The sequence below is a fragment of the Lepus europaeus genome, chromosome 7 (genome assembly GCF_033115175.1).
Source record: "Lepus europaeus isolate LE1 chromosome 7, mLepTim1.pri, whole genome shotgun sequence".
Classification (NCBI taxonomy): Eukaryota; Metazoa; Chordata; class Mammalia; order Lagomorpha; family Leporidae; genus Lepus; species Lepus europaeus.
Window position 1 is genome coordinate 17,952,849 of NC_084833.1, and position 26,125 is coordinate 17,978,973.

The window sequence follows — 26,125 nt, forward strand, 5'->3', positions numbered from 1 at the left end:
GCCGGTGCTTTAGGCCAGGGCTTTACTCCGCTGCACCACAGCGCCAGCCTCCCTAGATTTATTTTTTATTTATTGGAAAGGCATGGGGCTGGTGTTGTGCTGATGCATTTCTTCTTTTTTTTTCCTTTTAAAGATTTATTAATTTGAAAAGCAGAGTTACAAAAAGAGAAAGAGAGAGAGAGAGAGAGAGAGAGAAGTCTTCCATCCGCTAGTTTACTCCCAAAATGGCCGCAATGGCCAGAGCTGGGCCGATCTGCAGCCAGGAACCAGGAGCTTATCCTAGGGTCTGCCGTGTACATGGCAGGGGCCTAAAGACTTGGGCCATTTTCCCCTGCTTTCCCAGGCACATTATCAGGGAGCTGGATCAGAAGTGGAGCAGCCAGGACTGGAACTGGTACCCATACGAGTTGCCAACAATGCAGGTGGAGGCTTACCCTGCTACTCCACAATGCCGACCCCAGAAAGAGAAATCTTTCATTCACTGGTTCACTCCCCACATGGCTGCAGTGGCCAGGGCTGGGCCATGCTGACGCCAGGAGCCTGGAATTCCACCCAGGTGGGTGGCAGGGGCCACCGCTTTTCCAGGTGTATAAGTAGGGAGCTGGATTGGAAACGGAGCAGGCACAGCTGGAACTCCAACGGGCACGGCTTAACCTGCTGCATCGCAACAACAGCGTGCAAGTCAAGGATCTTGTCTCCTTTCTTCAAATTGAGGACTGAGCCTGCAGCATGGTGTATATATAGCACACAGTGGTGCTCCCTAAAAACCAGCTCAGTGAAAGATCTTTCACAAGGGATTATCCTGCACCAGCAGGAAAGCCCCACCCACCCACCCCCACACACAGTGGACTTCAGGGAACAAATGGACCAGTCTCTGACAGGCTCCTTGGGCAGAAGGGTTTACCCAGCTGAGACCTGGACCATGCAGTGCAACTCCTGGGGCCTCCCGCCAACGCTGGGGTACTTTCCAAAGAATCTGCCCTGGGCAAATTCCTGACCTTGGCAAAGCTTTCTCTATAGGCTGCACCCAGAAACTAGCAAGCATTTTCACTGTAGCACCATCAGCTGCTGTCCCCTGCACCTCCACAGCACTTTTTCTACGTTGCATCTGTTTGTGGATCTCTCCCCGACTGAGGCTAACCCCTCTCCATAACAGAGACCAGTTTTCCCACCTGGAGTAGCCTGAGATCTTCAAACACAGCCCTTAAATCAGAATGCTTCACTCAGCTGCCTGTCAGGAATGCAGGGGCAATGTCCAGAGGCCAGAGAGAAACCGGAGAAGCAAGGCAGCCTTCAGGGGCCCGCCAGAGCGCAATGCGCAGCCTCCCTCCAACAGGGCTGCCAAGGGTTATCTTTGAAATTAATGAATTAATTTGAGAAGCAGAGAGACAACTAGAGAGACACACAGAGAGAGCTCCTGTCTGCTGCTTCACTCTCCAAATGCCCACAGTAGCCAGGGCTGGGCTGAAGCTGGAAGCTAGGAGCTCAATCCAGGTCTCCTACACGGGTGGCGAGAACTCAACCACTTGAGCTATCAACACTGAGCCGAGTTTGCACTAGCAGGAAACTGGAGGCGGGATCTGCAGGTGGAAGTGAACTCAGATTAGAGTTCTCTTGTAGGAGGGTAACTCTGGTCCAGTAATTCCCTTGAATACTTCCCATGGCCTAGAGGAGAAAGCCCAAATTCCTTAGCCTATCTTGTGAATCTTCACCATCCAATCCCAATCTATCTTTCTGGCATCATCTCCCAGCTGTCGCCACTGCATCACGAACTCATTATTCCAGATCTTCTAGACCTGCATTGTCCAGCCACATTTTAATTAATTTAAAAAGTTTAAAATGATGCTGGCTGGCTCTGAGGTATAATAGGTTAAGCTTCTGCCTGCGGTGCCAGTTCGAGTCTTGGCTGCTCCTCTTGTAATCCAGCTCTCTGCTTATGGCTTGGGAAGGCAATGGAAGATGGTCCAAGTGCTTGGGCCCCTGCACCTGCGTGGGAGACTTAGAGGAAGCTCCTGGCTCCTGGCTTCAGATTGGCCGAGCTCTGGCTGTTGTGACCATTTGGGGAGTGAACCAGCAGATGGAGGACCTCTCTGTCTCTCCCTCTCTCTGTGACTCTGCTTCTCAAATAAATTTTTTTTTTTTTTTCAGTATTGAGACTGGCACTGTGGTGCAGTGGGTTAAAGCCCCAGCCTGCAGTGCCAGCATCCCATAAGGGCACTGGTTCGAGTCCTGGCTGCTCCTCTTCCGATCCAGCTCTCTACTATGACCTGGGAAAGCAGTAGAAGATGGCCTGGGTGCTTGGGCCCCTGCACCCACATGGGAGAGCCGGAAGAAACTCCTGGTTTCCGGCTTCAAATTGGTGCAGCTTTGGCCGTTGCGGTCATTTGGGGAGTGAACCAGTGGAATGGAAGACCTCTCTCTGGCTCTACCTCTTTTGTAACTATCTTTCAAATAAATAAAAAAATTCTTTAAAAAAAGTATAAAATGAAATGAAACATTGACTTCTTGTCACACTTGCTCTCATGGCTACGGTAGACAGCTCAGCTACAGAACATTTCTAACATTGCAGAAAATTCTGTTGGGCAGACACAAAGACCCATAGACCTCTCACCTCAATTCTTTATTTTAATGACCCAAGTTACACCTGGGCACATTCTCATTGTGAATTTTCTAACATTATAAAAACCTCCCTTCCAAATTCTCGACCTATCCCTAGAGGTAACTCCCAAATCAGTTGTGTGTTACCCTCTCTGAATATTTTGTGTGTTGTGCACTTTGCTTTTTGCACTCAACAGTGTCTTGGAGGTCCTTGTATGTAACTCCATCTCTCTACCTTACTCTTGAGTTGTTGAAGAGTAATACGTGGCATGAACAAATGGTTAGGTCAGTCAACCATCATTCTTTAGGAGTTATTTGTTTCCGGTTTTCTGTCTTGCAAACAATTCCACATGAAGATATCCTTGAATGTCTTGCTGCCCCTGTCCACATGTTTGTCTAGGGTAGATACCAAGAAGTGGAATTGCGGAGTGACAGTCATAGGCTAATGCCTCCAGGGCTTGGCACACCCTCATGCACCCGCCCAGAATGCCTCTCACATGACTAATTCCTACTCATCAAGCCCAACCAAGTGTCTTGTCCTTGGGAAGGGAGGTCTCCTGTGCCTCTGTTTCCCCACTGTACCTCACATCTACATTGCTTCACTGTTGTACACTTGGGGCTCTGCTTATGAATCTTTGGATCTCCAGCCCCCAGCATAGGATTTAGCATAGAGTGAAAATTCAAATGTGTTCTTGGTCAGATGAACGAGTGAATAAACAAATAAACGAAGGCACAGTGGCTAGGACATTCCAGAAACTCAAGGCGAGTCTGAGTGTCTGGTATTTGGCTGTGGATCCATGTGCTGCCTGAGCCAAGTGCCTCTATAGGTTTCTGCCTTCATCTAGCCTGGGGACCCCGAGCTATGTTCAGATGCAGCAGCGTGAGTGGCAGGCGCTCTGGCCGCAAAGGATGGGCCTGAGCCCTGAGGGCAGGGCTGGCTGGCAGCTGGCTTTCCAAGGGCACAGCTGACTCCTTGCCCCTTGGAAGCAGCCCACTCTGCTCTGGGATTTGGTTGATTCCCAGCCCCCACCCCCACCCCCATCTTGGTGGCAATTAAGATCAGCTGCAAATTTCTGCTGTTCTGCTTCCAGATCTGGACCGGAGGGAAGCCAGAAGTTTTCCGCTCCAAGTCCCCTTCTCCTTGTGGTCTGATGAACAGCCCTGTTTTCCAAGTCTCTCGATGGCCTGGTTTCCCCAGATCCCAGAGCCTGGCTGCCAACTCGATTTTTAATGAGGTTTTAATAGGCGGCTCCTGTAATTAATTTCATTCTTGTGTTTTCACACTTTGCCTAGATGCCTTAAGGGCCCCCAGGCACTAGGTGGGATGTTAACTGATTTTAAATAATACAAACCACTATGGCTGTCATTAGGCATTTCCCCAGTGCCTCTGACTCCCAGTTGTTTTACAATCATTAATTAGCCAGGTGGAAGGTCAGCCGGGTCACCTGTCATGTTTTATAGAGGTAGAAACAGAGGGAGAGAAGGGACTTGTCCAGGCCCCAAGAGAGAGTGGGTGTTGAAACTGGTTTCCAAGCCACAGCCTCAGGTTTCAGACCCACTAGGACGCGCGGCCAGCGTCCCCAGCCTAGCCGCTCCTCCGGGGCGCCCCGCAAGCCCCTGGGGGAGGCCGTTTCTCCCTGCTGCCAAGGAGTCCTGGCAGCAATCATCAGGATCACCCCCCCTCAACCTCCCGGGAGGACCCCAACTCCTTCTCTCTAGACCCCATTCCCGTTCGGCGAGCGGATTCATAAGCATGAAGACCGCATCACTGATTTCTCCCAGCTTTGGAAACAGAAATCGCTATTTCAAAAATCCGCGCGCACGTACTCGGTCCTCTGGGAGTGGGGGTGGGGAGGAGGCGGACGTGCGGGGCAGGGAGCTGGGCGGCCCCGCGCCTTCCCAGGGCGCGGCGTGCCGGCCCTAGGGGCGCGTTCCTCCAAGTGCCGGGGGCTAGCAGCGTGGAGCGAACCTGGGCCTCCGGGACCCTTGAAGCGCTCGGCGCGTCCCACCCTCCAGCGCCTCTCTCCCTGCCCGGAGCAAGGCATGGCCGCTGGGTCACCGGGCCCAGGAGGGAGCGGGAGGGGTGGGGTGGCCGAGCAGGTGGCGATTAGGTCAGTCTCGGAACATTCTTGGACCGCTCCAGTGGATATAAATAACAGACAGGCAGGCTCCGAAAAATCCCCGGGGGGGGGGTGTGGGGAGGGAAGGGAGGAGGGATTTATTTAGGGTGGGGTGGCATCGTGGCGACCTGGAAAATTTGGCCAGATTGAAAAAGGAGGTGGAGGGGCGAAGGGATTTAAGAATGAATTGTGGGACAAAACCTGGGAATTCGAATACGCAGGGGGAGGAGCTTACGCATTTTTGTCTCCCACCCCTCCCCCGCCGCCGCCGCGTGTTTGTCCCAGGTCTCCGAAAGCGCCCCAAGATTTGCAGGCAGCGGCTGGGCTCCGACAGGGGTCGGTTTCGGAGCCTGCAGCCCAGCCGGACAAGACACCTTTAGCAAGTGGTTGAAGGTCTCTGTGCCTTAGTTTGTGCATCTGTGCAATGGGAACCCTAATGCCTACAAGGCGAGTGATGGTGCGCCTCGCCCAAGCCAATTCCTAGCAAAGTTGTGCTCAGCCAAGTGGGCAGTGTCGCCCCCAGGCCCCGTTCTCTTTCGCTCCCACCAGTTCTCCCAGGCTCTGCAAAGGTCGGAGAGCGGCAAAGCCGAAATCGGACTCCCTGCAACCTCGTGGCGCCACCCCGGGGGATCGGTCTGGGGCTCCAGGTGCCGGAGCGGAGACCCCACGGCCCGCGCCCCGGGAACCGCCGGTCGCCGCGATGCCGGCCGCCCGGTGGGGCTGGGGCCGGGGTGGCGAGGGGAGGGCGGGGCCGGGGGCCGGGCTTCCCGGGGGAGGGCCGGGCGCGCTCCGGGAGGCGGCCGCGGCCAAGGCCCAGGAGTGGCAGGACTCGGGCCGGAGCGTGGCCGGACCCCCACCCGCCGAGGGCCCCAGGGAGGACGCGGTGAGTGGTCGGGGAGGGACAAGCGGGTCCGCGGCGGCGGGGGCAGTGCCTCGAGCCCGCCTTCTCCTCCCTGGACTCCTGAAGTTTGCAATGGGAGCGACTCCCGCCCCGGCAGCCCCCTGCCGCCCGGCTCAGAGAGAGGACGTACGGGGCCGGCAGCCGCCCAGGCGAGCGGGAATCTCCTGTGCGGCGCCGCGGGGCCCGGGGACGTCGGACCAAACCTTGTACTGGGGCTCCCCAAGCGCCCCGCGCCGGCCCTGAGGCCCCAGAAGGGGGCTCGCTCCCCGACGACCTTTTACCCTCAGCAAGGAGCACAAACTCCTGGGGCTGCTGCTCGGGGCCACCGTCTGCAGTCCCCGGCTGGACCCGCCCAGGCAGGGTCGCCCCCTCCCCTCCGCGGGCACCGGCTGGCCCCACCCCCTCCGAGACCAAGTCCGGCAACTTTGGCCAAGAAGCCCTGGAGCCTTCCATGGCGAGACCCGGCCCGGCCGCTCCGCATGGGCTCCGCGGGCTCCGCGTCCGGCAGCGCGGGGCCGGCAAGGGGGCCTTGCCGAGGGCCGCTGGCCACAGGGTTGAGGCCAAGACGGGCAGACCCTGGGCTCAGGGATTTGGTGTGGAGGCTCGGGGTGCGGAGTGCGTCACCAGGGAGCAGGCACCTCGGCTGGCCGGCAGGTCGGGTTTCCCAAAGTGCCCCTTTGTTGCGCCCCTCCCCGGCCTGCCTCCTCCCCCACGCTCTGCCGCCTGGGCTGCTCGTGCCGGCCCCTCTGGACCGGCCGGCTGCTTCCTGCTGTGCCCTCCAAACCTGGGGCTGCTGGGGGAAGCACGCACACAGGGATGGGCAGGGCAGGGTGGCTGTGACCCCTCCTGGGTGCATGCCCCAGCTGCTTTGAAAGGTGGGGGTGGGGGAAGAATGAGTTCTCCCCTCCTGCGGGGTCTCCCTGCCCTGGCCAGGCAGCTGTGAGGAGATCCTGCCCAACACCGAAACTTCTCCAGGCCCTGCGGGTGCCGGTGCTGGTGCCCTGGGCTAGGATGATGGTGCTAACAGCCTTCTGAGCTTTAGTCTGTGGTCCCCTGTGTTCTGGGGTCTGGATTTGGGTCCCTGCAGAGGTCAGGAGGCCCTGGGTGCCCGCCCCCACAGCTAGATCAAGCCAGGGGCTGCCTGCAGGGGCCTGGCTGTGCCTGGGGCTTGGGCTGGTGTTTGCTCTGGGAGGCCCAGAGGGAGCCGTGCCAGCCCTGCATACACAGCATGCTCTGTTCTGAGGCCAGAGAGAGGGAAGAGGTGGGGGACAGCTCTCCAGGGAGCAGGGAGCGTGGAGGCTGGAGTAGGCAGGGGGCCCCAGGCCCCTGATGCCTGCCTGGGGCAGCTCCGGAGGCCCTGTGATTTAGAGCTGCAGCTCGCTCTCCATCTGGTGGGCAAGTTCTTTGTGGGTGCCTGGGGTGAACTCCATAAAGAGCAGGCCAGGACCCTGGTGGGGCAGTGGCTGTGTGCCCACCCAGGCACTTCCCTTGGCTGCACCTCTGGGGATCCCCAGGGGAGCCTGCACACTCTCTCCTGGTCACGGAGAGGGAAGCCACTCAGGTCAAGCCTTCTCCCAGCTGCCATAGCCCAGCTTCTTGGTCTTCAGGTGGGCCCGTTCCCTTTCTTATGTAACAGAAGTAAGCTGGACGCCAGCGCCTGGGGAACCGTGCATCAGAAGCCTAGAAGCCTCAGTCAATGCTTGGTGACAGATGTGTCCCTTCATGTGTCACAGCCCATGGAGATACAGGCCCTGACGGAGGGGACACAGCAGCTGTGGGAGCCCCGAGGGTGCAGGAACGGGGAGAGTGACTGGGAGCGGGGGTTGGGGAGAGGCCCAGGTTTGAGTTTTGAAGGATGAGTAGAGGGTCATCCATCCGGTGTGAGCGCTGTACTCTGGCCTCCTGGGCCTGGCTGTGTCCCTTGGGCCTGCCCAGGAGTAGGAAGCTATTTCCTTCTAGGGGCTGTGAGTCAGTCAGTGCTGGGACAGCTGAGACCCTGCCCAGAGGCTCAGGAGGGGAGTGGCTGCGTGCCACTGTGTCCGCCAGTCCCTACGGTGGTGGCCCCTCGGGGTTGGGACTTGCCTCGTCCTCTTCTGCGGGTTCTGGAGATCGCTCTGATTGGCTGATTGCCTGTGTGGCTCCCCCTCGCCGCCCCAGACTGTGGGCTTGTGGGGGGCAGCTCTCCGTGGACATTGTGCAGGTAGATGCGTGTCTCCTCGGGACCGCCAGGCCCCGCGTGTGGCCCTTCATTTCTGACTTGAGTCTAACAGCACCTCTGGCACGGAAGCCAACCAGGTGAGGCTGGCTTCAGAGGGGACAGGCAGGTGCACCTGTCCCAGCGTCTGGCTGAGATAGGCCTCCAGGCGGCCTTTCTGCTCTTCCTAAGCAGGGAGCTGCTGGGTGTGGTTGGGTACCCTCCGACTCGGCCTGGTTTGTAACAGGTCCCCTTATCGTTCAAGGAAAAGCCACAGGGCCTGGCAGCAAGGGAGTGGGCCCTCTGCCCACCGCCCACTCCCGCCCGCCACCTAATCCCTGCTGGATCGTGTGACCCGCCTGGCATTCCCTGACTTGGAATCTGGCGCTTCTGACAGCAGTTGCTATATTGGGGAGCCGGGCGCCGCCCTGGACACTTGAGGCCCCCCCTTACACTCCCTGCTGTGTTCTTGTTCACTTCAAGGCAGAGACACAGTGGCAGCTTGGAGACTTGGCTACCTGGTCCCTGCAGTGACCGCTAGAGCCCAGGTACGCCGGGGAGGGGAGTAGAAGGGGAAAGGAAACCTGGAGACTTCCAGCCCTGCCTACTGACTCCTAGCTCTGTCAGCTCCGTACGTGGTGCAGCTGGCAGTGGGGCAAGGCCCAGGGACAGGAGAGGGTCTTTTCCCAGTCCCCAAAGTGTGGGTCCAGCTTCCGTGCTTACGCCTCTGTCCCCTACAGCCTCACATCCGCCACCATTCCGTGCTGCAGGGACACGATGGCATCAGAAGAGGACGCTGGAGGGGAGGCCTTAGGGGGCAGTTTCTGGGAGGTGAGCCGCTGGGGCTGGGGTTTGGGGCCAGCACAGCTGCCCATCAGGGAGGAGCCCGGCCATCACCCGCAGCCTGCAAAGCGCTCTCCCTGGTGACGCATCTTTCCCGTGTGCGCCCCAGGCTGGCAACTACAGGCGCACGGTGCAGCGGGTGGAGGACGGGCACCGGCTGTGTGGGGACCTGGTCAGCTGCTTCCAGGAGCGCGCCCGCATCGAGAAGGCCTACGCCCAGCAGCTGGCTGACTGGGCCCGCAAGTGGAGGGGCGCTGTGGAGAAGGGTGAGCCACGCTCAGGCCCAGCAGGGGACAGAGGGCTGCTGAGGGTGGGACCATCAGGCAGTTACTCTTTGTACGTCTTGTGGAAAGTCCGAGACGTCCCTGTCCACATACGTCTGCCTTCCCCTTAGGGAGGATCCAGCTGGTTATCCTCATGATTGGGCTATCAGACTCTGCACACGGTGCTCAGGGGTCACTTTGAGATTTCTTTAAAAAAAGAAAATTTCCCAATTCTTTTTTTCCCCACCATCTTTATTCATTTTTATTTTATTTGGAAGGCAGAGAGACACAGAGGTTTTCCATCTGTTGGGTCACTCCCTGCTTGTCTGTAATAGTCAGGGCTGGCTGGAGCCAGAAGCCACAAACTCCATCCGGGTCTTCCATATGGTTGTGGTTGGCAGGGACCCGTGCACTTGAGCCATCGTCTGCCTAGCAGGAAGCTGGGATCGGCCGCAGAGCCAGGACCGAACCCAGGCACCCTGATAGAGGATGTGGGCATCCCAGGCAGCGGCTGAACTGCTGAGCCAAATGCCTGCTCCATCATTTTGATTTTTCTAACAGCTCCTTGATGGGGGTGGCCCTGCTCTGCTCTGTTTCCTAGAGGAGAAACAAGTTCAGAGAGGCTAAGGGACTTGGTTGAGATCACACAGCTGGGAGGAGCAGGAGGTTGAGCCCACGCCTTCTGACTGGGGGCGTGGGATCTTTCCACACAACTGGCTGTCTCGTGGACACTGGTTCTTCCCTCTGAGGCAATAGATCTGGTTTTGAACTTCAGCTCCACTTGTAGCTGTCATGCTTTGGGCAAGTTAACTTGACCTCTGAGGGCCCCATTGTTATACACACATGCACACACACTCTCCCTCTCCCTCTCTCTCATACACATATATATTCATTTATTTATTTGAAAGGCAGAGTGATGGAGGGAGAGATCTTCCATCTGCTGGTTCACTCCCCGAATGGCTACAATGGCTGGCTTGGGCCAGTCCAAAGCCAGGTGCCAGGAACTCCATCCAGGTTTCCCACATGGGTGGCAGGGGCCCAAGCACTTGGGCCATCCTCTGCTGCCTTCCCAGGTGTGTTAGCAGGGAGTTGTATTGAAAGTGGAGTAGCTGGGACTGGAACCAGAACCCTGACAAGGCATGCTAGTGTTGCAACCAGTGGCTTAACCTGCTGTGCCACAATGCAGGCCCTGTGGGGCCTCCACGTTTTTGCCTGTTCAGTGGTGATAATGGCACTGTCTTCATGGTGGTGTTGCGGGCAAGGATTTGGCAAGATGCCGCATGTCCAGGGCCAGCAGCAGTGCTGTTCATCTCTGCACCCGCCATGCCTCTGTGCCTGGTACCCAGGGTAACACCAGTGAGAGGGGTGGGGTCATTCTGAGCGGTGCCCCTGGCCTGACCCAAGCTCCGTGCCTCCTTGCAGGCCCCCAGTATGGCACCCTGGAGAAGGCCTGGCACGCCTTCTTCACGGCGGCTGAGCGGCTGAGCGCGCTGCACCTGGAGGTGCGAGAGAAGCTGCAGGGCCAGGACAGTGAGCGGGTGCGCTCCTGGCAGCGGGGGGCCTTCCACCGGCCCGTGCTGGGCGGCTTCCGTGAGAGCCGGGCTGCCGAGGACGGCTTCCGCAAGGCCCAGAAGCCCTGGCTGAAGAGGCTCAAGGAGGTGAGCCTGGGTGCGGTGAGCGGGTGCTGGAGGCAGAGATGCACTCGGGGAGGAGGGGGCGCGGTGCAGCGCGGCGTCCGGGGTCCAGAGTTGTCCCCGTGCATGCCAGGTTGAGGCTTCGAAGAAGAACTACCATGCGGCCCGGAAGGATGAGAAGACGGCCCAGACTCGCGAGAGCCACGCCAAGGCGGACAGCGCCGTCTCCCAGGAGCAGCTGCGCAAGCTGCAGGAGCGCGTGGAGCGCTGTACCAAGGAGGCAGAGAAGGTACAGGCCCCGGGCGGCCAAGGGCGAGGCCTGCCCAGTAACTCTCGCTACCGTGTGCTGTTCCGGTGCCTCCACTCCTCTTGCTCTCGCCCTCGCTCCCCATCATCATTTAAAGGAGGACCTGAGAGTAAGTGATGCATGACCCAGAGAGAGGAGTGAGATTTGAGACCCTGGGATGATGTCAGCAACTGGGGAGAGCCCCTGGCTCCTTGCTGAGCCCAGGACACCTGCTGTGACCAGCTCTCCCGCTGCTCTGCCTTTTCTACCTCCTCCAGGAAGCCCTTTCTGATTTCTCCTACTCCTTCCTGGAGGCTGACCTCATCTCTTCAAGCTGCTGGGGTGTTTGAGGGCAGGAGCCAGGTCTCAGGACTGATTGCCCCAGAGTCCGGCCATGGCAGTGCCCAGCCAATAAGGCAGAGTTCTGGGTGGAAGAAGGCCTGGCCCTCACCTGGTCCCTTATCCTCCCATGCAGATGAAAACGCAGTACGAGCAGACGCTGGCAGAGCTGAATCGCTATACCCCGCGCTACATGGAGGACATGGAGCAAGCCTTCGAGAGCTGCCAGGCCGCCGAGCGCCAGCGGCTCCTCTTCTTCAAGGATACGCTGCTCACCTTGCACCAGCACCTCGACCTCTCCAGCAGTGAGAAGTATGGCCTGCAGGCGGGGTGTGGGGGACAGTCCTGGGTGCCCTCTACCTGCTTTGCACTCTGGCCAGGCTGAGCGGGAGTTGGGGAGGTGTGGGTAGCAGGGCCCAGGACTTCCGAACTTGAGGGTGGACCTCGGGCCACAGGTTCCATGAACTCCACCGCGACCTGCACCAGGGCATCGAGGCCGCCAGTGACGAGGAGGATCTGCGCTGGTGGCGCAGCACCCATGGGCCAGGCATGGCCATGAACTGGCCACAGTTTGAGGTGCGTGCTCCAGGCTGGCTGGGGCTTGGGTGGAAGTGGGGTGAAAGTGGTCTGGGTGCTCCCCGGCTGCCACCACAGCCACAGCCTAGCCTGACCCTAAGCACTGTCCTCCCCTGCCCCCGTAGGAATGGTCATTGGACACACAGAGGACGATCAGTCGGAAGGAGAAGGGTGGTCGCAGCCCCGACGAGGTTACCTTGACCAGCATCGTGCCCACAAGAGACGGCACCGCACCCCCACCCCAATCCCTGGGGTCTCCGGGGTGAGAGCCAGGGACCCGGCTGAGGCAGAGACACAGTCTGGCCCCTGTCTGCTCCCCACCCGCCTTCTTCATTCTCCTCTTTCCCTTTGCACTCGAAGTGGGTTGAAAATTGGTGCCAGAGCCTGGGCTGACTCAGCAGTGCGACAACCCCAGTTTTCACGGTGGTTTAGGTTTGCTGGGCGTTCCCCGTGTCCCTGCTTACTCCTGCCTCTGATGCCTCGCATCAGTTCTGTGTGGCAGGAACGGCAGCTGGGCGGCAGAGCTGGGACTGGAGTCCCGGCTCCTCCCCACCTGCCTCTCCCGGGGTCCTTCCAAGGGGTAAGCCCTTTGCCCCGAGTCCCGGGCGAGCCCTCCTGGTGCCCTGAGCTGTGTCTTTCTGACCTCTCTCTCCAGCAGCGGGCAGGATGAGGAGTGGTCAGATGAGGACAGTCCCCGGAAAGCTGCCACCGGCGTGCGGGTGCGGGCGTTGTATGACTACGCTGGCCAGGAAGCAGACGAGCTGAGCTTCCGAGCAGGTACCCTGGGCTCCTTTCTTGTTCCTTTCCCGGCTTCAGTCCTTGCCCTACCTGCCTGAGGAGGGCTGTGGTTAAAGGGAAGCCAGTGACCCTCTAACCAAAGCCAAACTCTTGACCGTCCCAGGCCTAGCCAGCTGGGGCCTGGGTGCTGCCTTTGGGGTCTGGGCTGGGATGGCTTGCTGGTGTCTACCTCGCTCTGCCTGGCTGTGTCTCTTCTCTCTGCTGTGCTGTCATCTTGCCACATCCCTCTCAGTCCCTGACCCGGCTGTAGCAGGAACAGGGGCTGGGCCAAGGCAGCTGGCAGTGACCAACGTCCCTGTTCCCAGGGGAGGAGCTGCTGAAGATGAGTGAGGAGGATGAGCAGGGCTGGTGCCAGGGCCAGCTGCAGAGCGGCCGCATTGGCCTGTACCCCGCCAATTACGTGGAGTGCGTGGGCGCCTGAGTGCCCTGACGGCCCTTCTGCGACGTCTCTCCAACCCTGGGTCGGAGCCCAGCTGCTCCCTGGACAGCTAGACCTGGGGCCCTGAACCATTGTGCCCTGCGGAGCCCTGTCCCCTGAGGAGGGAGGAAGTCCCAGGACCCAGGAAGGGGCGGGCCCTGTGGGGAAAGGCCAGCTGAGTCCAGCCTGAGGCTAAGAAGGGAGATCATAGGCCATGGAAGGGTTTCTGGGTGCCTAGGCCTCCCCAGGAGCTGGGGACCCAGTTCTTGGCCTCGGTTTTGGAATCCTTGGGAGAGCTTGGGCTGAATGTAGTTCTGGGCCTAGCAGCATCCTCTTATGTGGCTTGTTTTAGTGTGTATTACATTTGACAAAAAACAAAAAACAAAACAAAACAAAAACCCCAAAACCAAAAAATCGACAAGCGTGTGTGTGTGGTTTTTTTTTTTTTTTTTTTTTTTTGGACACCCTACCCTTGCTAGGCCTCCAGAGGGCGCCTGGAAGGAGGCACTGAGGGGTGGGCCGAGGACCGGGCGGATGTCATGGGGCCGGGGGTGGACGCGAGCTTGTCCCTTGGCACCAGTCTTGGAACTTCAGGACCTTAACCGGGATTGGAAGGGACCGGCGATCAAGCTTGGTGTGAATCGGGTTCGGCTCAAGGCTGGGCGGGAGCCTGGCCAGTGTGTTCTCGTCCAAACCGGAGGGACAAGGAGTGCTTGCGAGGGCTGTTAATCATTACTCATCAATCGGTAGCGTGTCAAAGCCGGGGCTCTAGCTCCCGGTCTCCAGCGGCCGGCGCAGCTCCAGAAGCGACCCCGCCTCCCGGCGCATGCGCGTCCGGCCCGCGCTCGCGAGGAGGTTTGGGCGCGCTGGCGAACCGTCGCCCCGCCCTGCCGAGCCGTCGCCCCGCCCCGGCTGCGGATTGGCCTGGCGCGGCGCCGTGTCTACTCTCGCGGCTATTGCGCAGCCGGGGGCTGCTGACGTCTCTGCTGTTGTACCGCTGGCTGCTTATTGGTCGAGACGGGGCCCAAGTCGCCCCGCCCCGCAGTTGGCCGGCGAGCCTCCGAGGCCGGCCGTCTAGTCCGCCTTCCCCGGCGCGGATTGGCCCGCTACGGGACCCGTCGGTCGCGGTTGTGTCTGGGAAGGAGAGAAAATGGCGGCGGAACCGAGCAAGACCGAAATCCAGACTCTTTTTAAGAGGCTTCGCGCAATTCCCACCAACAAGGTTCCTGACCGCAAGTCGCGCGGGCCGAGAGGGGTTCTGCTGTCCCCCCGAGGGCCTGAGGGAGGCCGAGGGGGGCGGAGGGGGGCTGTTTTCCTGGGGTGTCAGCGTCCGGCCTCAGTTCCTGGCCTTTGACCATTCGCTCGTTGCCTAATGTACCCAGGCCTGTTTCGACTGCGGCGCCAAGAATCCGAGCTGGGCCAGCATCACGTATGGTGTTTTCTTGTGCATTGACTGCTGCGGGGTCCACCGCTCCCTGGGCGTCCATCTCAGCTTCATCAGGTGGGGTCCCCGCGCGCTTGCTCTGCTTCCGCTGCGGCGGAGTGGTCAGCAGGGGAGGGTGGCAGCCTGGACCTGCACCGCTCGCAGTCCCGTGTTTGGACACCCTCCGGCGGGGGGGTGCGGTAGCTCCCGGCGGGGGGACTCTGCCGGTGTGAGCCCCTTGCCGCAGCGGCAGCCGGTCTCCGCGGCTGGGTCGGGACTCCGTTTTTCGATGGTCAAAACTTGGGAGCCTAGATTGGGGTGTGTGGGGTGGGGGAGCGTTGGCTGCATTGACCTTGTTGCTGCTGAGACTGGTGCCTGTCCCTAAGGGGAAGTCAAGTCCAAGCTTGTTTGCCGGGGAATGCGACCTCCTTTTGCATCTGGGGGAATAATTAGTACCCTGTGGAAGAGATGAATGGAGAGCCAAGCTTTCATGGCCGGGGCCGAGTGGAGGAAGTGGGGTGGGGACTGACTGATGTTTGCTGCAGCCGCCCAGGGCCATAGGACAGGTGTAGGCGGGTGCGGGCGTCGCTGGTGGATGACGTGCGGCCCTTGCACACAGGTCCACAGAGCTGGATTCCAACTGGAGCTGGTTCCAGCTGAGGTGTATGCAGGTCGGCGGGAATGCCAACGCGGTAAAGCTCCTCCTCCCTCCCCTCCCTCTGCCTGCGCGGTGACTGCCGTGCCTTCCAGGAAGCCCTCTCGGTTTCCCCTGTTAGGGTTCTCTGGTCTTTACCACCGCCAGACATTGTTGGCTATAAACGTGGGAGTTGGGCACAGCTCCTCCCAGAAGACATTCACATTCAAACTAAATGGGACGGGTGCTCTTCGGGAAAGGTTGAGAGGGTTGGGGTCTCCCTCCCCAGTCGCAGCGGGCTTGTGGGCCTGCCTGGGAGTAGGAAGAGTAGAATGGGCATGGCGGCTGCCCTTGGCAGGGTTGAGCGAGGGCTGGGCTCCGTCTGGCCCTCCCGGAGGGTGGAGGCCGCGGATGTTTTCTGCAGACATTTCTGGGGGACCTGACCTTTATAAAACGGCTAGTGTCGCACGCTCTGTACGTGACAGCGGGGCTGTTACCAGGGGGTGCTTCCTACCCATACCTTGTGCTCTGGTGAGAATCACCGTAGTGCGCTCTCTTTCGCTCCCCAGACAGCCTTTTTCCGCCAGCACGGCTGCACAGCCAGTGATGCCAACAGCAAATACAACAGCCGAGCAGCCCAGATGTACCGGGAGAAGATCCGGCAGCTGGGGAGCGCGGCCCTGGCCCGGCATGGCACTGACGTGAGTGCCTGTTTGGGGCTGGGGGAGCGGGCCGAGCATCGGGAGCTGTGGCCTCACAGGTGCCTTTGCCCTCCCAGCTCTGGATAGACAACGTGAGCAGTGCTCCTGGCCACTCCCCAGAGAAGAAGGACTCGGATTTCTTTACGGAGCACACTCAGGTGAGCGCCCACGGGAGGGTCCCCCGAGGGTGCCAAGGCCTTCTGTGCTTGTGGGCACGGTTAGTGTGGTGGCTTCTGCCTGCTGGGTAGATCCAGGCGTTTCCTCCTCTGAACGGGGCTGCCCAGCCCTCCTTAGAAGTGGACCCCCATGAGCTGGGGTGCTAGAAGAGAAGCTTCTTGAGGGCACTGGAGGTGTCAGGGGCCCTCCGTAACTCCCTGGGTCCCTCCCTGTACAAAGGGCTGTGGCTGGGGACAGCGGAAGGATTCCCTCGCCCATGACCTGCCCGAGCGAGGCAGGTTCCCCTCTGCTGGCACCCGGTGCTGCAGACTCCCAGTCTGAGTCTCTGCTTCTCTACTTAGCATGAACTGCCCACCAGTGTCTCACGTGGAGAAGGATCTGCCTCGTAGGGCGTGTCGTGATCGTTAAGTGATGTAGCCGTGTGCCTCGCACGGAAGTCTCGTTGGTCGCTAGGGTGTCAGGGCAGTGGGCTCCGGCTCTAAGCGAACAGGAAAGGCGGGGGAGCCGCTTCGTTTCCTGCCTTTTCTTCCGTAGCAAATGGCTGCTCTAATTTTACTGCTAACTCCCAGTCTCCTCGTGTGCCCGGTCGAGGGCTCTGTGCCAGCAGGGTACTGGAGGTTCTTGGTGCTCTGTGCTAGCGGGTGTGACTCACTGAGGCTTCTGCTGTGGCCTCCTTTCCAGCCCCCTGCCTGGGATGTGCCAGCCGCTGAGCCTGCAGGGATCCAGCAGCCAGCCCCGTCCACAGAGAGCAGTGGCCTGGCCCGTGAGTTCACCCGGATGGCAGCCTCGGGCCCTGGGCCAGAGAAGGACTTGGGGCAAGGGTGGGGACACGTGGCCCAGGGCTCGTGGGGGGAGTCTTCCATGTCCTTGGGTGGGCTGGAAGCCCTTGTAGGAAGTAACGGGCATTTCTTTTCCCTTCTGGGAGGCGGAGGAGAATCAGTGACCTTTGTGCCAGTTGCTTCCTTCAAGGGGAGCTTGTGGGAAGCTACGAACCTTACACTAACTCCTCCTGTTGCGTCCACAGAGCCGGAGCAGGGCCCCAACACTGACCTGCTTGGCACCTCGCCCAAGGCACCTCTGGGTAAGTATCCCAGCTGGTGGGCCCAGGGCGGGCATCAGGCGTTCTTTTCAGATCTGCTGCTGCCTGGTCCCGTGGACTGAGGCCCCAGGAGACGGAGCACCGAACTTCACTGGGGGGCGCCTGTGATCCAAGTCACGGAGGCAGCACGGGCTGTGGAGCCAGGGTGGGCCGGTGTGCAAGGCCTGGGCACCTGTCCCTGGGGTCGGAGGCAGGGCTAGCTCGTCTGCCATTTCACGGCGTGTGGGACAGCCCTGACCTGCTACTGGCTGGAGGCGGCACTGGCCTGGCCTTCAGCTGTTTTCTAAGTGTCCCTTGAACTTGGGTCAGGGTACGCAATCCATCTGCTGACCTCGGTTTGCTCTGTTGACTTTGGGGGTTGGGAGGGCAGCAGAGCGGCTGTCAGAATGGCTACAGAATGCCGTAGCTCGGTCTGGAGCAGGGCGCCAGACAGGTCTCGGCCTGGGAGCCGTGAGGTCTGTGGGAGCCCCTTGTTAGCCACAGGTCTGTTTCTCCCCCAGAGTCCATGTATCTGTCAGCTAAGGGGGCCCTTCCTGCCAGAGGTAACCAGCAGTGGCCGGGGGCATGGCCGCTTGCATGCCGGCTCCTTGCCCTAGGAGCTGAGTGTCGTGTTTGGCATCTGCTCCCACCTAACAGTCTTCGTTTTGGTCAGAGACTTCGGTTGTCTTAATGTGCTGGGAGCCAGGAGCCGCCCCTAACCTCGCCTGTGTTTGGCTCGGATGCCGGGGGTTGGGACTGGTGGTGACAGCTTTGCCTTCCCCTGCTTGAAGCATTCTCTTCAGAGGTTCTGCCGTGAAGCTGTTGGCGTGGACTGAGCTGCTGCCCGGCGTTCTTTTGTCCTCACTCACGCCCACCCGCTTTCTCACACAGAACTGAAAAGCTCCATCATTGGGAAGAAGAAGCCAGCAGCAGCTAAGAAAGGGGTAGGTGGGGAGAGGCAGTGCGGTGAGGCGGTTTGGAGCTGGGGTCAGACTGCCTGGGTTCACCCTTTGCTCTACCCCCTTACTGGCCATGTGATGTTAGCGAGGCTGCCTTATCTGGGCGACACCTAAAGATGTCTGTCTTCACGGGGCTCCCGGGAGGCGCCGCTGAGCCTGAGCACGTCTAGTGCACAGCAGAGTGCCTGGCCCTCGCTGAGTCAGCCCTGCCGCTGTCCTCATGCCCAGAGGCCTCTGCGGGGGTAGCGGGAGCCACTTCCTGTCCAGCTCCAGCAGAACCACCGTTTTCCCTTGATCGTGCTGCCTGGACTGCAGTATTTTGCCCTGAGCTTTAAGAAGGTTTCCTCGTGGGTATGACTCAGGTGCCTGGGTCTGGATGGGGCTACAGGCATGGTGGTTGGCAAAGCCCGTATCACGTGGTTCTCTCCTCAGCTGGGTGCTAAGAAAGGCCTGGGGGCCCAGAAGGTGAGCAGCCAGAGCTTCAGCGAGATCGAGCGGCAGGCCCAGGTGGCAGAGAAGCTCCGTGAGCAGCAGGTGGCGGATGCAAAGAAGCAGGCCGAGGAGTCCATGTGAGCGCTGCAGGCCCCGGGCTCGGGCCGGGGGGCACGGGGCGGACGCTGGGCTCTGATGGGGCTCTTCCGTCCAGGGTCGCCTCCATGCGTCTGGCCTACCAGGAGCTCCAGCTTGATAGGAAGAAGGAGGAGAAGCAGCTCCAGAATCTGGAGGGGAAGAAGCGAGAGCAGGCGGAGCGGCTGGGCATGGGCTTGGTGAGCCGGAGGTGAGGCGCGGCCTGTGGTTGGCATGGGCCACACAGGGCCGGCACGGGGCCGGCGGGGGCTGCTGTGGTTCTGCGGCCACGTCCTTGCGAATTAGGGCTTTCAGCATCCCTAGGCCCTGCCCACCAAATACCGTTTGTGTCTCCAGACACTGTAATGCCCCAATGCCCGCCTCCCCCATTCCAGGTGCCCTTGGGTTGGCAGCATCCTTGGTCTTTCAGAGCCACCGCTGCGTTTGTGTTGCTGTGGTTTTCTTTTTCCCTTTTTTTAAAATTAGTTTTATTTATATGAGAGATGGAGAGAGTTCTCATCTGGGCTCCCACTGCTTCACTCCCCAGATGCCCACAGTTGCTGGGGCCAGGCCAAAGCCGAGCTGGGAATGCAGTCGGGATCGCGATGTCCCCTGTGGGTGGCAGGCGCTCGGGTGCTTGGGCATCACCTGCTGGTTCCCAGGGTGTGCAGAGCCAGGACTCTGGGACGCGGGCGTCCTGAGTGGCATGGATAAGCACGCCCTGCACCGAGTGGCCGCGCCTGCTCTGCTTTTCTAACACAGGGGAGACAGGGCTGTAAATCAGCTCTCAGTACGTTCGGCTTGTGGTGCACTGTGAGTTAACATCTACAGATTTCAATAATAGACTTTTTGATGTCCTAAAAATTGGGATAGCATCATGGTGTCATGGTTTAAATTGCTTCCTGTGATACCAGCATCCCATATGGGCGCTGGCTTGTGTCCCGGCTTCTCCACCTCCAGTCCAGCTGTCTGCTAATGGCCTGGGAAAGCAGTGGAAGATGGCTCAAGTACTTGGGCCACTGCACCCTTGTGGGAGACCCGGGTGAAGCTCCTGGCTCATGGGTTTGGCCTGCTGGACCTGGCCATTGTGGCCATTTGGGGAGTGAACCAGCAGATGGAAGATATCTCTCTCTCTTTCTCTCTCTCTAACTCTGCCTTTCAAGTAAATAAAGAAATCTTTAAAGAAACAAAAGATTGGAATACCTCACATGCCAGGTGCAGCATCCTGGCTGGAGTTAGTTTGTGCTACATGGAGCCACAGCTGCCGAGGAGATGGGAGCTGGACGTTGTGAGGTCTGGCATGCGCCAGCCCGGCAGGCTATGCAGCAGGCATGGTTGGCCCCTTTCTTAAATGAGAAAGTTGATACGCGGCAATTAAGCAACATGCCTGAAGCCTCCAAATCTAGTGATTAGAGCTGGATTTTTGAACACAGAGCTCTTTGATTTCAGATTCTTACTTTTAGTCTTCTCTGGAGGCAGAGAAGGGTGAGTATTTTTAACCTTTCAGTACATGCACCAGTTGGTTCTCCCCTTCACTCTGTGCAGTGCTAGCATCACCCACAGTTGATCAGTGAAACATAAAATGTTAATCCCAGAAAAGACTTGAGGACCCCTCCCCTGCCTTGTTGTGGTCACACAGGAATTACTGGGGTAAAGGGCCTGTGAGTAATTACTCAGCTGGTTTCTTTTTTCTTTTTTGCAGTGAGGCAGAATCTTTAAAAAATTATTTATTTGCAAGGTAGAGCCACAGAGAGAGGGAGAGAGACAGAGATAGCCTCCATCCGCCAGTTCACTCCTCAAATGGCCGAAATGCTAGAGTTGGGCTGGTCTGAAGCCAGGGAACCAGGAGCCTCTTCCAGGTCTCCCACATGGGTGGCAGGGGCCCAAGGACTTGGGCCATCTTCTGCCTCCCCAGGCCATTAGCAGGGAGCTGGATCAGAAGTAGAACAGCCGGGACTCGAATGAGCACCCACATGGGATCCACCTGCTGCACCACAATGTCAGCCCCTTTTAATTTTCTTTTTAAAGATTTTTCAAAAAATTTATTTTCATTCTATTTGAAAGAGAGAGAGACCTTCCATCTGCTGGTTCACTCCCCAAATGCCTGCAGTGGCTAGCCCTGAGCCAGGGTTGGGCCAAGTAGCAGAAGATAGAGTGCTTGCCTTCCTGCCACCCATGTGAGAGACCCAAATGGAGTTCCAGGCTCCTGATTCAGCCTGGTCCAGCCCTGGCCTTTGTGGCCATTTGGGGAGTGAAGCAGTGGATAGAAGGTCTCTCTCTGTCTCTTTCTCTAACTCTGCTTTCCAAATAAATAAATCTTTAAAAATAAGAAAAAAAAAAAAAATAACAGAACTGGGACTTGTACCTAGATTCTGATGTGGGGTGTGGGTGTCCCAGGCAGTATCTTGTTTTTTGTTTTTGTTTTTTTTTTTCGACAGGCAGAGTTAGAGACAGAGAGAAAGGTCTTCCTTTTCCATTGGTTCACCCCCCAAATGGCTGCTACGGCCGGCGCTGAGCTGATCCGAAGCCAGGAGCCAGGTGCTTCCTCCTGGTCTCCCATGCTGGTGCAGGGCCCAAGCCCTTGGGCCATCCTCTACTGCCTTCCCAGGCCACAGCAGAGAGCTGGACTGGAAGAGGAGCAACAGGGACGGAATTCAGCGCCCCAACTGGGACTAGAACCCGGGGTGCTGGTGCCGCAGGTGGAGGATTAGCCTATTGAGCCGTGGCGCCGGCCCCAGGCAGTATCTTAACCACTGCACCAAACGTGCTACTTAAGCCCAGACCATCCGATTAAGCTCAGTTGCAAAACACTATTAGGGATTCTTCCAGCTAGAAGCAGTCCCTGTTTCTGCTGAATTTATTGGAAGCAGATGAACACTCTGAGGAGCTCGGAGGCATGACAGGACGGCAGGCGTGGGAGTAGGAGTAGGTGCTGCCTGCCCAGCCTCAGCCCTGTGCCCCGGAGACCAAGGGCTGACCTAGGTGTTGGGGCACAAGGCCAGGCTCCGCGTTTTCAAATGCTTAAAAAAAAGCGCCGTGGGGGTGGGTAGGGTAACTAAGGATTCACCCTTCGACACTGTCAGGCCTATTTCCCTGGTCCCGTGGCCGTCTGTGTCCCGTTCCTTTCTGTGTGCCTGACTCGGGTGCAGCAAGTCTGGCTTTGCTTTCAAGGACACAGAGTACTTCCGTGGGCACTAACGTTTGAACAGGTCGCTGACGGGGGAAAGTGTGATTTGAGAAAAGCAAGCTGGTGTGTAGACAGCTCCGGGTGTGCTGCCCAGGTCTCCTCATGGGGTCTGGCGCCACCCAGCTCACGGGAAGGGCGGCAGGCTGCGGGTGGGCCACAGCTTCATGCCTGGCTCTGCCTCTGTGCAGCTCCGTGTCGCACTCGGTGCTGTCCGAGATGCAGGTGATCGAGCAGGAGACCCCAGTGACCGCCAAGTCCTCCCGCTCGCAACTGGACCTGTTTGACGACGTTGGGACGTTCGCCTCTGGACCCCCAAAGTAAGGCCGTTGCTGGGTGGAGACTTGGCTACCGTGGTCCTCGGTAGGCTGGTCTGAGCCTTCTGCTGTCTCCCTAGGTACAAGGACAACCCCTTTTCCTTGGGGGAAAGTTTTGGTTCGCGCTGGGATACGGATACCACCTGGGGCATGGACAGGGTAGAGGAGAAGGAGCCAGAAGTGACCATCTCGAGCATCCGGCCCATTTCGGAAAGGTAGAGTGGCCTAGGGCAGCACCGTGCAGTAAAACTCTGTGGTGCTAGAAACGTGTGTCTGTCGTCCAGTGTGCGGCCACTAGCTGTGTGGCTGTGCAGCTGAGGCGCTGGGTGTCTACCGTGCTTCCCTGAAAGTCCACGGAGGTAGCCGCCGGCCCAGCGGAAGTGCGGAGTCCGGCTTTCCTGTGAGCCGGACTTTATCACCCAGAGGCCTGGCAGCCTCTTTGGTTGGGGTCAGCTCCTCTGGCAGGAGGGCCCTCCCTGGCATCCTGACCTCCCCCCGAGGGTCGTGTGTCTGGCTCCCAGCTTTCTGAGTTACTTTGAAGCCCTGTTCCATCCTAACCAGGGCAGTGTTTAGTTGCTTTGTTGTCCCCACGTCATCCATTCGCAGAAGGGGGACAGAACTACTTGGCGTGGTCTCTGTAGGGACTCAGTGCAGTATCTGTGAGGGGTCAGTGCTAGAGCAGGTCACTGTTGAGCCACGCCGAGAGAGGCGCTAGGGCTGTAGGGCAGGTGTGCAGCCTGAGGAACTGACATGTGCGGCTGCTGGGACCTGGCGAGTCGTGACCAGGACTGGGGGAGTGGCAGTGACGACCGCCTCCTGGATGTGATGAAGCTGTTGAGGTTGGTCCTGCTTAGGCCTTCCCAATCCTGCTGGCACCCTGCCTGATGTAGCCACTTGAGCTGTCTGCCTTGGCTTCAGGCCCGTGTGTCACCAGTGGGGAGGGCCCCTGGGGCCCAGAGCACAGGCAACGTGGAGAGCCACCTCCGCAGGCCAGCGGCGCTTTCTCGGCCCCTGTCCTCTGCTTCCTGGTGATGGCAATGGGAGGGGTCAGAGATGTTCCACATCCACCCCTCAGAGCCACAAACCGGAGGGACGTGGAGAGCCGGAGCTCGGGCGTCGAGTCCAGCGAAGCACGCCAGAAGTTTGCAGGTGCAAAAGCCATCTCATCTGACATGTTCTTTGGGCGGGAGGTGGACGTTGAGGTAAGTGGGTTGTCTACCCTGAGGCAGCTTGGGGCTTTAGCACCCGGGTGGCTTGGCCTGCAGGAGTTGTTGGGTCACTGGCCAAAGGAGCCCCAGGCCTCGCCTTTCCTTGAACACAGTACGAAGCCAGGTCCCGGCTGCAGCAGCTCGCGGGCAGCAGCGCCATCAGCTCTTCAGACCTCTTTGGGGACGTGGATGGAGCCCATGGAACAGGTAGGCTCGATGGGGCGGTGGGCAGCAGACGAGGCCCGGCCTGTGCCCTGGAGGGGGCTTCCTGCAGGGCTCTGGCTCACTCCCGCCCCCTGGCTTGTTCAGGAAGCGTGTCTCTGGGCAACGTGCTCCCCTCGGCGGACATCGCCCAGTTTAAGCAGGGTGTCAAGTCTGTGGCCGGGAAGATGGCTGTGCTGGCCAATGGCGTGATGAATTCTTTGCAGGTGAGGCTGGGGCTGCTTGCCCTGGGCGGGGGTGAAGGAGAGGGCTTGGAGGTTTGCTTCCTACCCATGTTCTGACACTGCCCTCAGCTAAGAGGGAGAGACAGAGACAGACTGTTCTCTTGGAGGGGCAACTCCCTTTTTTGCTCTCTACTGGGGCTGGCCTCTGAGATCATGGCACGTCTGTACTGGTTGTCCCCGTCTTGCCTCCGTGGTCTTTCCTTTCCCTCTGCAGCTTCTGGTGAGATCAGGCAGGGCCTCCCCCATGTGCCTACACCCCAGTTCTCATCATGGAGGGGCAGATGCCTGGGTCGGCTGCCGGGTGTGTGTCGGGGGCAGTGGCGTGCAGGCTGGGAAGCGCCTGTGGTTAGATGCTCTCTTTTTCTCCCCCCATTCCCAGGATCGCTACGGTTCCTACTGATAGCCCCGTGGCTCGGGCATCGCTGGGGACAGCAGCAAGAAACCCATGGTTCTCAGGGCATGGGTGCCTCCTGTGGAAGCTGGGTGGCTTGGTTACCTAAGTGTGTGCTGTGCAAGGGGGGCGGCCCTGGAGGACCCTGGCGGGGGGCTCCTGTGGATTGAGCCCCTCCCCTGTGTGCCCTCAGCCTCTCCTCTGTGCAGTGTCCTTCCAGTCCTTCCCCCAGAGCTGCTGCTCACTTGTTCTGCACACTGGAGGGATTTCGCTCGGGGTGGGAGGCCCAGCCTTTCCCCACGCAGGGGAACACCTTCTGCTGGCTCCAGGATCCTTCTAGGTGGTCTGAGGGCTCGGGCCTCTGCCTCTGGCACCAGGGAGAGGCCCAGCAAGAGGGGAGCTGCCGACAGCCCCCCGGGGAGGGGGTTCTGGGCTTGCTGCTGCCTCTGCTGCTGCTGCCGGTGCCTCTTCTGGGTATCAGGAGAGGGCAGGGGAGAGGAAGGACCTTGGTCTGGGCCTTACTAAGGGCTAGAACCTTCACCTGGTACCTAAAGGTTTCATTTGGGACCAGGCCCGAGTGATCCCATGTCCCCTTCCCCCTCCTCCCCTGTGACTGTAATTGCTTGGAGAACTTTCTGGGCCTCTCTCAGGCCTGGCACACCATCTGCTGTGGGCCGTGGGCCCTCCGTTTCCTGAGACGTTTGGCCCTTCCCCTGGCCCGTGGCCGCAGTGGGTCCCATCTGGCCTGTGTCCTGACTCTGGATGCTGTGAACCTCACGCCGGCCAAGGAAGCAGAAGACATGAGGGAGAGAAGCAGGCTCAGAGGGACCTGGGCTGCACGCAGGCCTCTCCGGCAGCTGGGCCATGCACTGTGTCATCTCTGGTGCCATCCTCCCCTGCCATGCTGGCAGTCTGGCCCCTCTGCCACCTCTGGGTTGCAGGTTGGGCTCCAAGCAACACAGACCACTCCCTCTGCGCTCGCCCAGAGCGACAGGACTCTTTCTGGACTGTTTGTATTGAAACAAAGTGGTGTCAAAATAAAGCCCCCACGGGGCTGGGGCCCTGCCGCTCTGTGTGAGTAGTGTCCTCGCGGCCCCGCCTCACTCTTGGGGCTCCCACCGACAGAGGTGGGGCGTCGGTGCCAGTGCCGAGGGCACTCTCTCCAGGGCCTCCTGCTTGTCTCTTCGGTGAGAGCCAGAGGCCCCGGCTCCTTGGCCCCGTGCTGCCGCAAGCTCCCGAGCAGCCTCGACCTCACCACCCTGTCGCACGCAGAGGAAGGAGCTGGCGTTAGCGGGCGTTAGCTCATCCGCCGAGCCATCCGGCTGTGGGCGGGCAGACAGCCTCAGCGGCCCTGCACTGCGCCGCTGCCCGCGGCCGGACAGCGCGCAGGCATCCCAGGTGCCCAGACTGCTGTAAGGCCCTGGCGTAGCCATGCCCTCCCTCCCAGGGGCTCCTAGGGCCTCTGTGCCACTGTAGGAAGCCCGGGGGCACACCTAGAAACCACTGCCTGAGCAGGGTGGGCAGGGCAGCCTCAGGCTCAGCCAGTGGTTTCTAACGGGAGGGCTTGAGCTTTGGATACCTGCAATGTCCTGAGCTGGGGTGGAGGCAGCCTGCAGAGCTGCCGGTGACATGCCGTCAGCGGGCAGGCAGGGGTGGGATTCTGACGCACGCCAGGCCTTGAGACACCGCTGGGCTGTGGGGGCAGGCGCTCGTGGCTCAGCTGCAGGTTTTGGGAGCTAACACCTGTTAACTATCCAGCACGCTCTGGGCAGAGACCCTACAGTGGTGTCAGCAGCAGCCCTTGGGTGGGTTCTGTATCCGGAGGCCCCCCCCCAGTCTGAGGAAGCTGAAGCTGACCCTGTCCTTGCGTCCCTTCGGTGTTGGCTGCTAGCCCGTGCCTCTCAGGCCTGTGTGGTACACAGGGCCCCCCCCACTGCCTGACCCTGGCAGGCGCTTGGCTGGTGTTTGGCTAAGCCCTGGCTAGAAGCTTTGTGCCGGTCGTGAAAGTGACAGGACCCTGGCCTTGAACCCCCCAAGCCAGGTTCCCGAAGGCCCCCTCCAGCTGGGAGT

At 59.6% G+C, this 26,125-nt stretch overlaps 3 protein-coding genes across 6 annotated transcripts; all 3 read left to right on the plus strand.

The window, feature by feature from the left end:
- Positions 1–5,154: 5,154 nt before the first annotated feature.
- On the plus strand, positions 5,155–8,289 carry LOC133763693 (basic salivary proline-rich protein 1-like). Its single transcript, XM_062197481.1, has 4 exons — positions 5,155–5,175; positions 5,268–5,351; positions 5,592–6,273; positions 7,890–8,289. The coding sequence occupies exons 1-4, from the start codon at positions 5,155–5,157 to the stop codon at positions 7,916–7,918; spliced, it is 816 nt and encodes a 271-aa protein (XP_062053465.1). The 3' UTR covers positions 7,919–8,289.
- Positions 5,515–13,384, plus strand: PACSIN3 (protein kinase C and casein kinase substrate in neurons 3). 3 transcript variants are annotated; one of them, XM_062196202.1, is made up of 11 exons: positions 5,515–5,601; positions 8,297–8,361; positions 8,554–8,644; positions 8,766–8,922; positions 10,342–10,577; positions 10,687–10,842; positions 11,315–11,490; positions 11,634–11,754; positions 11,880–12,016; positions 12,410–12,531; positions 12,858–13,384. In XM_062196202.1, the coding sequence occupies exons 3-11, from the start codon at positions 8,591–8,593 to the stop codon at positions 12,971–12,973; spliced, it is 1,275 nt and encodes a 424-aa protein (XP_062052186.1). In that variant the 5' UTR covers positions 5,515–5,601; positions 8,297–8,361; positions 8,554–8,590; the 3' UTR covers positions 12,974–13,384. The 3 variants fall into 3 exon arrangements, with proteins under 3 accessions (XP_062052186.1, XP_062052188.1, XP_062052187.1); XM_062196204.1 differs by having other exon boundaries at positions 12,413–12,531; XM_062196203.1 differs by lacking the exon at positions 8,297–8,361.
- Positions 13,385–14,014: 630 nt separating this feature from the next.
- ARFGAP2 (ADP ribosylation factor GTPase activating protein 2) lies at positions 14,015–25,126 on the plus strand. 2 transcript variants are annotated; one of them, XM_062196205.1, is made up of 17 exons: positions 14,015–14,192; positions 14,353–14,471; positions 15,013–15,085; positions 15,597–15,728; positions 15,806–15,886; positions 16,587–16,668; positions 16,930–16,986; positions 17,505–17,546; positions 17,875–17,927; positions 18,375–18,511; positions 18,589–18,720; positions 21,885–22,013; positions 22,091–22,225; positions 23,086–23,212; positions 23,332–23,425; positions 23,528–23,646; positions 24,044–25,126. In XM_062196205.1, the coding sequence occupies exons 1-17, from the start codon at positions 14,121–14,123 to the stop codon at positions 24,062–24,064; spliced, it is 1,605 nt and encodes a 534-aa protein (XP_062052189.1). In that variant the 5' UTR covers positions 14,015–14,120; the 3' UTR covers positions 24,065–25,126. The 2 variants fall into 2 exon arrangements, with proteins under 2 accessions (XP_062052189.1, XP_062052190.1); XM_062196206.1 differs by lacking the exon at positions 17,505–17,546 and having other exon boundaries at positions 14,016–14,192.
- Positions 25,127–26,125: the final 999 nt, after the last annotated feature.